Source organism: Prosopis cineraria, unplaced genomic scaffold, assembly GCF_029017545.1.
Source record: "Prosopis cineraria cultivar Desert tree isolate PC_DT_omini unplaced genomic scaffold, ASM2901754v1 PC12, whole genome shotgun sequence".
NCBI lineage: Eukaryota > Viridiplantae > Streptophyta > Magnoliopsida > Fabales > Fabaceae > Prosopis > Prosopis cineraria.
Window position 1 is genome coordinate 35,033,403 of NW_026555343.1, and position 11,554 is coordinate 35,044,956.

At 33.5% G+C, this 11,554-nt stretch overlaps 1 protein-coding gene across 1 annotated transcript; it reads right to left on the reverse strand.

The window, feature by feature from the left end:
- Window positions 1-3,978: 3,978 nt before the first annotated feature.
- LOC129288157 (uncharacterized) lies at window positions 3,979-9,730 on the reverse strand. Its single transcript, XM_054924579.1, has 5 exons — window positions 9,185-9,730; window positions 5,884-5,934; window positions 5,530-5,592; window positions 5,368-5,436; window positions 3,979-4,720 (listed from the first exon to the last, which is right to left on the reverse strand). The coding sequence occupies exons 1-5, from the start codon at window positions 9,536-9,538 to the stop codon at window positions 4,469-4,471; spliced, it is 789 nt and encodes a 262-aa protein (XP_054780554.1). The 5' UTR covers window positions 9,539-9,730; the 3' UTR covers window positions 3,979-4,468.
- Between the last annotated feature and the right edge of the window lie 1,824 nt (window positions 9,731-11,554).

The window sequence follows — 11,554 nt, forward strand, 5'->3', positions numbered from 1 at the left end:
TCGCGACGATGAATACTGTAATAAAATCTGAACCATCCAGATTTTGATTTGGATGGTTCAGATTTAAAAAATTATTATATATTTTTATTCTTTATATTAATTAAAATAAAAATTATAAAATAGTTTTAATAAATTTTTTATTTTTAATATAATTTAAATTTAATTTAAAACATTTAATTTAATGTTAAAATTTTTATAACTAATAGATATTGATTACTCAATATATTTTATATATTAATATAAATTTGATCAATTAATAATAAATTTAAATAGTTAATATATATTATTTATAAAAATTTTAATATTAAATTAAATTATTTAAATTATATTAAAAAAATTTATTAAAATTATTTCATAATTTTTATTTATTTTTATTTTAGTAAATATAATATATAATAATACTTAAATTATTTTAATAATTTAAATTTTGTCGGCATCCAAATCCATTTCGACGGTTATCACTCACTCAGAAAACAAAAAACCCACTACACTCCCAGGTCACAAGCAAATTAAACATAAAAAGTCACAGCTTGGGGCCTCGTCCATATAGCATTTTGGGTGACAAAATTAATCAACTTTAAATTTCACAGTTATGGTTCTGTGAAAAATTAAAAATATATTCAAACATTGTTATTATTCATTGAAATTAATTATAGATTTAATTTAAATTCATGACTTTTAAAAAAATATTTAAACACCCCTTCTACGTATTAAAATCAATTATAAATTTAAAATTATAATTTTTTTAAAAATATTTAAAAAATAATTATATATATATATATGAATAAATTATAAATTCAAAACTATCACATATTGAAAAAAAAAATTGGATTGAAGCACAAGCCTGCTTGAATGTTGACAAAAAAGTGCGGTTAATATCCTTACATTTTAAAAATATCACTCAACGTTTTCAAAAATGATATAATTTTACCCTGAAATAACAGATTGACATGGCACACGCATAGACATCCACGTCATCTTTTCTCTTTGGGAAATGAGATAATAATAATAATAATAAATTTAAGTAGGTCCCGCATTCACCTTACACCTCATCATCCTCCTCCTCTACTCCTCTATCATTGATTTGAATGTCCCATTCCTCCTTCGCTCCTCTATCCTGCTCCTGCTCCTCTTCTCCTTCTTCACGTTCAGTAGGTGGTTCTTCTTCTTCCACCACTATGCTGAAGACCACGCTTCCTCAATGCCAAACGCTTCTTCTCCACTTTACAAATCATCCATTGAACGGTTGAAGCTTCATCTCCTTTGGATTTTTTTTTTATTTTTGATTTTTATTTGTTTATCTGCTGTAAATATGCATCTGAATTTCTTGTGACTATGAACAATTATTGCTTATGGACTTGAAAGAGAAATCCGATATGCTTGAACAAAAGCAAAACCCACAAAACAGTTTTGATTGCTTCCTTGTTTTGACGTGGCCTGGGATTTGAAAGGAGGTTAAAACCCAACAAAGAGGGTCACTGGGGTTCGTCGCCAGATTGTCGTATCAAAGAGTCATGGAATTAATAGAGATTCAAGGCTCAAACGTCTCTTTCGCTGGATCACTTCACTTTTCGCAATATTCGACGGCGTCGGGGACGCCGTCAGAGCTGGCGTCGGTTTCGTTTGCTTCTGGTTCTCAATCAACTGTAGTCTTTGGTGGAGTTTTATCTTTCTCTTAACGGGAGACTGAGGATGCTGAAGGGAGACCCCATCTCCATTGCTGCTTCTGATCTTAGAATGAAAGCCTCAGATGATGTTGGAGGGCGTGAGGGCTTGGTGGTCAAACATGCCATGTAGATATTAACAGGTCAATTAACAACCAGCCAGGTCAAATTTGACAGTTTGGCAAAATTATACTGTCTTCAAAAGCATGGGAGCGACATTGCTCTTTTTAAAAGCATAATGATATCAATTGTGCCTGCTTGTAAACATCTTGAGCAAATTTGTATTTTAACCTCAAAAAAATTATATAATTTTTGAATAAATTTTTTAAAAAATAGAATTAAAAAATAAAAAATAATAGCTTATGAGATAATCATAACTTTATATTCATAATTAATTTTGTCATGCAATAGAATGTATTTAAATATATTTATATAAAACCATATTTTAATTTTTCTTTTCAATTATACTTAAAATCAATCTTGTCAATTAATTGATTAAAGTATACATTTAGTTTTTTAAATTTTACATAATATTTTATTTTAACCTCTTAACTTTATAAAATATTTTTTTAATTCAATCTAACACTATTAGTTTTATTATAATAAATTTTTGCATTAAACTTTTAGATATTGACAAAATATTATCAAATGTTAATATATTAAGTTTAATTTTTTAAAAAATAAAAATAATTGACAATATTTAATCATTTAAAACTAACAATATTAAAGTTAAAAGATTAAAAATATACTTTACAAATTAAAAACTTATATTAAAATTTTATATAAAGTTAAAAAATTAAAAGTATGCTTTAGTCTAATTAATTATATCACATAACCTAATTAATTATATTTAAAATTAATCATATTAATCAAATTTTATAATCAATGTGATCCACGGATATTCAAAGGAAGCCTAAAGAGTCAGGACCTTCTTATGGCCTAATATTTCAATCTGATTCTAATTGTGGTGGATTTTGTGAATCAACGAGTTATACTCATCAACAGACTCTCCTCCGTATTGACGTCAATTATCAACTTGATGCGAGGGAGATGAACATATAGTTGCCGACAAAATTGCTAAGGAGACTCTCAAGAATAGGCAACTTTTCACTTTCATTGATCCGGTTCCACGTTAATTGAGGACCCTAGTGCATGCTCATGAATTGGGATCTGCATCCCATCCTCTTTTTGTAATATTTCTTATCAATACTGCAATTTAAAACATTTTTTAAAAATTTGCTTGCTCTATAATATCATACTAATTTTTTTAATTATATTCCTATTTCAACTGTAATTTTTTTAAAAAAAGAGCATTGAAATTTAAATAATTTTTTGTTTATAGTAGATAATATTGTAAAGTTTTTAAAAGTTGATGAAAAATATTGTATTAAAAACTAATTCAAAATCCTAAACACTCTTAAATTTATAATTTAAAAGCCAAATTATATTTTAACCCATATTATTATGACACTTATATAAAATATTTACTGAGAATATAATTAAAAAATATGCAATATTTTTAAGATATTAAAGTTTTATGTAATTTTTCAAAATTTTAATTTCTTTTCATAATTTTTTTAAAATTTAAAAAATTATTACTATTGGAAGAGCATGAATTCTCCGCCCTCCTTTCCCATCCCCCACCCTTCTTTTCGAATGATGTCTCGCCCCAAAAAAAAAAAAAAGTTGCTAGCCACCTGGATGATTTAAAAAAATTGCACATATAGCATTACACACTTTATTTGAAAATTATTTCAAACGACCACAAAATAAACCACGAAAATTACATAATTTTTGCAGTGAAAAATTCTCCTAACGTTAGAGATAAAAAAATGAAACATGGTTTAATATAAAATCACGACCACTAAACTAGTAAGCCATCAAACATAACAATGAGTTTCCAATAATTATTAAAAATTCAACTCGTCTTACCCCACTATCAAATTATCATAGGAATGTTTACGGAAAAGAAATTACCATAGGGATGATGCACAAAACTCAACCCAAAGAGTAAAGAGAAATAAACTAATCACTCAGATAAACATTAGCAGTGCTCAGAACATACAAGAATTTTATAAATATCAAATTAGCTTAGATTCTCCGACCATGACCACATAGCGAATAAACGCTGCCAAAGGAAAAACTGACTTTTAGGCACACTATATTAACCATAATTATATTAAATGTGGTTAAAATAGGTCCTAACTACATATATTTACATCCTAGTTATAACTTGTCTGAAGTCTTGATTACAAGTAACTGTGTTCAAGACATCAATGACATCGATCCCCATCAGGCTCAATCAGACCACATGTACCATTCAACAATGCTTACCAAAATAAGCAGCACAACTACCAATCACATTATATACAGGGCCTCAGTGAAAGAACCGAAATGCTTGAATTATCATATCTGCGCAACATGTAATTACACTTATCAGTGATCATTTCTATCAAGACGATGGAGAAGAAGGATCAAGGCTTGCCCCAAAAGAATTTTTCGGACAACGTTGAAGAAACCTATGAAAGAATGAATGTAGACTACGTCCCACATGATGACGTGTCAGAATCTCTACACTACCATCGCTACCTTCATGACCTCAAAATACAATATTTCCCATCATGGTTTTGACGTTGATCGATTCAGGACCTACGGCTACCTTACCACAGCCTACTTGGTTAGGGCTCACTCATAACTGTCGTGTTGCATCTCATTCAAGCATATATACTAGGAACAGAGTAATCCTGGTCCAACTTGTGAGCAATATCAATCAGGAAGGACAAGTCCTTTTTTCCCAGTTTATTTCATGTCAAAGCATTGGAGTTTAAATCCTCCTCCACAGGCAGATTTAGATCAGGAAGTAAGAATGAGACTTCTTGCTCAATAGTCTCTTGTGCTTTGATTGGATTGGTTGGACAGATATGTGGTGGCGCATCACTAAGAACTTTGTTCGTGAGGCTTGTCGATGAGGTTGCATTACATGAATGAGACTGTTCCTCCTCAGTGGCCACGGACGCTGAGTCTGTTTTAAAGGCCTTTCCAGACTCCAAATCAAGCTGTTACGACAAATTAAGGAATAAATTAGATTATAAAACATCATATTGAATGCTAAAATAACCATAAAATAGTTGTTAGGATAAGTTTTGAACTTAGCAATGGAATCAGTAAAACCTCATTTTGATTATTTACAGATTTAGTATTTCAATTTAGTTCCTAATAAAGCATTCTTATATGCAAGATCCCAACTTGATATTGTGAGACACCAAATTGAAAAATTTCGGTTTTTTTTTTTTTTTGTGAGGAACTAAATCGATAGATACTTCATCTATGAAAAGACCAAGGTATGATTTTATTTTAGTTACAAAAAATATAATATATATACCACTATTTATGTCACATGTGTCAACCAAGGAAAGGACAGAATACAAGGGAAAAATATTTATGACACAGACATAATGAATTTGACAACTATGAGCAGTAATTGGCTGTAATAGTGGTGACAACTCGCGGTACATATGAGCTGATTGGTCAAACTTGAAACAGAAGGGTGCATTATAACTAGCGGAAGAAAGTAACCCTATTTCAAATTTCAATGACCGATTGGATCATTGCCACACTTGAGCATAATTATGGAAACGCATGATATCATAAAGCATAAAAAAGAAAAAAAAGCAGACAACATAAAGCAGAACAGGAAGGTCACCTTCATTCTCTTTAAGCTTTTATTTGCGGCCCTATGTTTCTCGACAGTGAGACGCAAGGAGGCCAGTTCCTGTTCAAGATTCATGACAATACAAAGAAACATAAGACGAGAAATAAGTTATGACCGAAACCAAAAATCTTTGAAGTCCATAATAAAACGTACATTTTTCAAATTTTTCCTTTCCCTTAACAGGAAATTCTCTTCCTCCTTTAGTTCAACTAAAGTCTGCAAAATAGCATCATCAAAATGTGTTAAGCAGGCAGATGATGAATTCTCAGGTTCGATGACAGCAAAGTGACCAAAACAAGGTGACTTGACCATAAAGGCGTGTATATATGTATCTCCTGCTCATTTCCACTCTATTTGATGATTCTAACACATGCAACGGCCTAATATATATATATATATATATATATTATCATGACATTTAATACAAATAATCTTTATTCTCGAAACAAATATAAGGAGACATGTGGATCCAATGCTGGCTGTTTCGTGAAAAAGTAGGTACATTACCTTTTTTCTTCGAGATCTTTTTGTACTGGTTGCTTCACTTGGATTCTTAACCTGCCAGATAACAAAAGACTGGACCATCAAAATCCTATCATATGAAAATAAAATAACTATTCAAAAATATGGAATTTAGGAATTTGATAATTGCATAATCTTAGGTAAAAGGACAAGTGCTTGCGATTAAGAACAAGTAGGTCGGGTGGCTCATTCATACAGCAGTTTCAAACTTCAAGAGTACATGATGGAGAGGAATTGGAAAGATAATCTTTGAAATTAATACTAAAACAAACCAAGAACAATGATTTTAGTTTTCATGAATACCATTCGAAATGACTGAAGAACAGAGACAAGATGTATACAAGATTGTGATCAAGGAAGACGTATACTGTTTCCTTTTTGTCTAAGCAAATGAACAAACCTTGATTTCTTTTATTTTCCCGCTCCTTTGCCACGCAAACGAAAATCCACATACATGCCGAAAATATGCTTCTATGCAGATTCATAATCAACTTATACCAAGAATTTAGTCAGCATGGCAAGCCAAAGTCTTTGATAATACCATAATATATCTTTTCCTCGGTAAAAAAATAAAAAAAATTGCTGCGATAAATTCCCGGTGGCGGCAGCACGGGGAGGAGGGAAGAAACCAAGAGACTCAGAAAAGGTACAATCTCAATAAACTACCACTAAACGGCCAAAAATCAGACAGACTTGTACAGTTCTACACTGACTCAGCAAAATACAGATACATGTTAAAAAGAAAAATATAGATTTACTTTTTAAGCACGCATCTCTCACAAAGCTACCGTACTCAATGTCCCATATTCTTTGCCCAACTGATATTTTCCTTGCCATCATAAATCTCGTTCACAGAGCAATAGCTTGGTTGTGGCTGGGGTAAATATTGCAGTTCAAAAATACATTACCTACTCCATCGCACGCATTCGCAGTGAATAGTAAATTCATTCGATCGGATGGAGAATTAATTAAAGTACGATGGATTCGAAAGATAGACACTTTCCGGTCCTAGACCCTCTCAAATCTGAAGTCTTAACACCAAGCCCGTCAAGAAAAGTATGATCGACACGAAAGAAGGGAACTTTTGAGCCTAAGACCTTTTCATGGGCGGCATAGGAAAAAAAAAAAAAATTTGGAAGCAACGAGCCAGATTGAGTTGCTTTATGCCCTTGAAATGGTGACCAAGTGGTCCCCATATATATAGGAGGCTAGCAAAATGGCACCTCCACGGCTAGTCTTCCTCCTCGCATTTAACGGAGAGAAGCATCTTTCTAGTCATTCACATTTTCATTTCCTTTTCCAGGAGATATGATTTTATTTTAAATCATCTTAAAACTTAAATCTAAGAAGGGCATAACAAAAGAGCCAAACTAATTCTAATTCCATCTTCTGATCGTTTCAATCCCAACCATTGCCATTGATGTTTGCTAGATTCTTACTTTTTGGACCCTACCAAGCATAAAAACACTAGTAGTACAGCAGCCTGTCATTCTAATGAATAGCCCCAAATAAAAATTCCATCCACTTTTGACTTTGCTGATCATGTACGTTGCCATCTTTCCCGCGAATAGAAAGGATCGCCATCATGCTGTCAAGCAACAGATGCGGTACACTACATTGAAATTAATACTCCCTCTTCCTCCCTCCCTTGCTTCTACAAAATTATTTCTCCCATGAATTAAATTAATTTAACTAATTTATATTTAAATCTACTTTTATTTTCATATTTCTACCCTCATTTAATGTCATTTCACTGGCTAACTTTAAATGAGAATACAGTATTTATAACAAGAGACATATATTCTATGCAGATATATTGAAAAAAAAAATATTAAATACACCTCAAATTTTATAATTTATCACATAAATATAATTAAATCACATCCAAAATTGTCTTGTAAACAGAGACGGGGGGAGGGAGAGTGTGTGCATTAATATAATTAATATAATAACTAAATTATAGTTAATTAAAAAATATATACTCATTCGTTAAAAAACATAAGGTATTTTTTAAAAAATTTGATTAAAAATATTAGGTATTTTTAATTGTTTTGAAGTATAATCATTACCTTTTTTTTAAGTATTTTATATTTATTATAAAATATTTAATAAAAATAAATATAAAAAAATAGAATTAATTTAAAAATATATAATTAATTTATTGACGGTGGTATTCCATCAAAAATTTACACACTCATTTGACCTCACGCATGATGCGTGAAACCACGACGCAAAGGGTGAAGCGCCTGCGGAAGAGCAAACACTCAAAAGTGTCCGACCACTACCAACAATACACCAAACTGCACGCAGACAATATTGCCACGAAAACACGCTATCAAAACAGCAGGTGAAGCAAGGATGATATTACCGACATACCCCTCCCAGTAAATCCCTTGTACAAATACTATTATTTACCTCACCCAGTCGGAGCGTTGAATGCAGGCGCGACAAAGCAGGTAAAGAGCGCGACCGCGAAGTTGAAGTCCAGTTCTTCAATCTTCCTACTCATGAAAAAGACATACGCACCCATCTGTGATAGGGCTTTTTCGGTCATTTCAAGACTATGCGTGACGCAGAGCGGAAAAGTGCGAGAAGGAAACGTGATGGCCTCTGACTCCATGCGCGGAATTTAGGTCACTCATTTTTTCTGAAGGACTTGAAATGAAATTTATTGATAATAAAGTGGATCCATCTCGGATTTGTCCGATATTAGTAGTTTTTAATTACCACGAGTCAAAAACTAAAAAGAAGTTTCAAGGAAGACACCGTGGAAGGCTGAATCGTCAACATCAAAAACTATATTCTCTCGTGATAATATAAACAGGAAAAATCAGGGTCGAACTTTTTCGGAGGGCATCTTGTTGAGCAAGATTAGGCAATAGGAAATGGTCCGGTTACTGGAGAAGCTCCAGCCGTCAGAGGGATTATCGGTATGGCGTAACGGTGAATCTGCTGCCACAAGGCGAACAAAGGTTGGTCCAAAACTGATACGACGGCAAAGGAAAACGCGGTAGGGGCCATCTACTTAAATTATTTCCACCTGACTTAACACGGATTCGTCAAGGTAAATATCCAAGTTGAAGAACTAACCGCCACGCTACGTAGATAGAGAAGTTTCGAAGCCGTGTGATTTGACGTTCGAAACTAAGACACACCACAGGAAAACCGAACGCATCTCCGGTGACCGGAGATCTGTCACCGGAAGACCGGTCTGTCACCGGAAGACCAAAAAAAAACAGAACAGAACAGAAAAATTCAACCGAAATAGAAAGACCAAGCAGCAAACCTTCTCAGATCTCGAGCTTTCCACCCGTTTGATCGGACAGCTGGACTCTTCGCAGCCATCAACGGCGCCGCCGCCGCCGCCAAAGCTAGCAGACGTGGCACAGCTCCAGGAGAGCGGCGTGGTAGGGCTAGCTCTCGTCGGTTCATCCTTCCCTTCGGAGCCACGGTGTCTGGGAACCGACCTGGAACGACGCTGACGCACAGTCCAGTCGACGCGAAGACAGGGAGGCTGTTTTTTGGTCAGAGAAGGAGGAGGAGGAGGAGGCGGTGGAGTATCTTGGTGGAGACGGAGGAGAATCTCGACGACGACGGAGTCATCGGACATGGCCACGTTGATCCAGTCTTCGTCGCACATCTCGCAGACACTGAAGGGCGTCGCGAGAGAGAGAGAGAGAGAGAGAGATGGACAGTGGCGAAGGAGAAGGAAGCGAGAAGGCGAAAATCTTGTATGGGGGTGTGTGTCGTTGGGAATGTTAAGTAAATAATAAATAATGAATAATGAATCACGATGGTGTGGGGGCTCTGTGCGTGTTTGTGTGTCGCACTGTGTGCAAGAGAGGGAGAGAGATAGAGGAGAGAGAGGATGGTCTTTGTTGACAAACCCTTTTCTTGTTCTTGTGGATCATTCTTCTCTCATCGGGGTCCACTTTCCTTCTTTGGGGCTTTCTCTCAAAGCGTTGGCTTTGTCTCATGGTTTGCTCAGTCCACTCAAGTGATCCCGATCGTTCCTTTGATCTAACACTAGATTCTCATTGCCTAATGGAATATTGTCATTGCCAAGGATGAATTTTGTGCCTGTCATTCTTGTAAGCTCTCTGGACCGTTCATCTATATTTTCTCAACCACCTTGCCCAGTTTTCCCTTGTGGGCTCGCTTCTCTCAATAATCAACACCATTTCTCAATGAGGAGATCAGGTTTTCATTTCTTTTCAAGATCAAACGAGTAGAAATGGCTGATCACCATGAGTAACTCTTTGACATTTTCTCAAGTAATCGAATCAAAAAGAAAAAAAAAAATCACATTGCAATAACACCAGTCTTGTTGCCACAAATGTTATAGCTCAGACTTACTAACCTTGCAAATACTTGAAGTTCTCTTATAACTAAAAATGGTAAATGGACAAAATAATACTCATATAGTGCCACCATCATTTGTTCATTGCATAAACAATTGCAAGAGTAGCTCCCTATCATATATACCACCAACGCTATGTTATTGGTGAATGAACTTCGCTTATACATGCCATGAGGTGAGAATTCTACTTTATGCATAAAGGCATTAAGTGTAGCACTTTATTTGTAGTAAACTGTCTGGTATCTAAAATCATATTGGATTCTGGCTAATTTGAATTCAAGTTGAGTCGGTCTTAAACATTGATATATCTCCTAAAAACATTTCTACATTTATGCAAAATTAACAAGACAATGTATTTGATTGATCATAGATTCTTTCATTACGACCAATACTTATTAATTATACGAGCACATATCTAATTTGTATGCTACATTGCTATGCACCTGTATGGTTGTTCAAAATTATGAAATGCCACAAGCCCTAAACTTAGGCTTCAGTTAATACCACGTTGAGTTCGTTAATTAAGAGTTGTCGCTGCCTCTTCATGACATCACTTGAAGTTTCTTCCCCCTGTTTTATTTATAAATTACTTTTACATTTTTTATTATAATAAAAAAATTTAAATTTCATTAATTTTGTTTAAAAATTTAATAAATTTTTAATTTTATCCCCATTAAAAATATATACTTTAAAAATAAAATACACTAATATTTAATAACATTTTTAACATTTAATAATGATAAAAGGGTAAAGATAAACACAAAAATCATTGAGCTATCCTTATAAATAGAATAAATATAAATATTTTTTTTATTTTATAAATAAAATTTAAAAAAATTATTTGGAGAGCCCACTCGAAGGATTTGGCAAAAACCCATAAGCAAATCGCTAGTGGCACCTAGACCGGATTTCGCTGGAGCGAGAGGATAGAAAGTCAGACTTCGGGTAAACCTTGTGCTTGAAAGGGGACTAATTAAAGCGCGCTTGCAAGCTTTGCTAAACTTGTTGACCAAAGTTTTGTTTTGCACAGTCTCGACCATGCTAAAATTTGGACGATTTCATGTTTTATTTTTCTTCTTTTTCTTATAAATTAAAATCAGTAATTTGATAAGCCAGGCATATTCAAATTAACCTAATTAAGATGAATTTATAAATAAACTTAGATAGTCAAACCTAACCCAAACCTTTTTAAACTTATTTGGGCTAACTCAAATATTCAAATTATCTATTTTTTAAATTAATTATAATTTAATTTTTATATTTTTTTTGGGTACTTAAATGAAGTAGAAGACTCAA

What these genes read in the sequence shown, in the direction of transcription:
- LOC129288157 (XM_054924579.1), bottom strand. Translation starts at nt 9,538, where the DNA reads ATGTGCGACGAAGACTGGATCAACGTGGCCATGTCCGATGACTCCGTC. An exon ending in AAAGATCTCGAAGAAAAAAG is followed by an intron (nt 5,593 to 5,883) that starts GTAATGTACCTA and finishes GCTATTTTGCAG; the next exon opens with ACTTTAGTTGAACTAAAGGA. An exon ending in AAAGCTTAAAGAGAATGAAG is followed by an intron (nt 4,721 to 5,367) that starts GTGACCTTCCTG and finishes TTGTCGTAACAG; the next exon opens with CTTGATTTGGAGTCTGGAAA.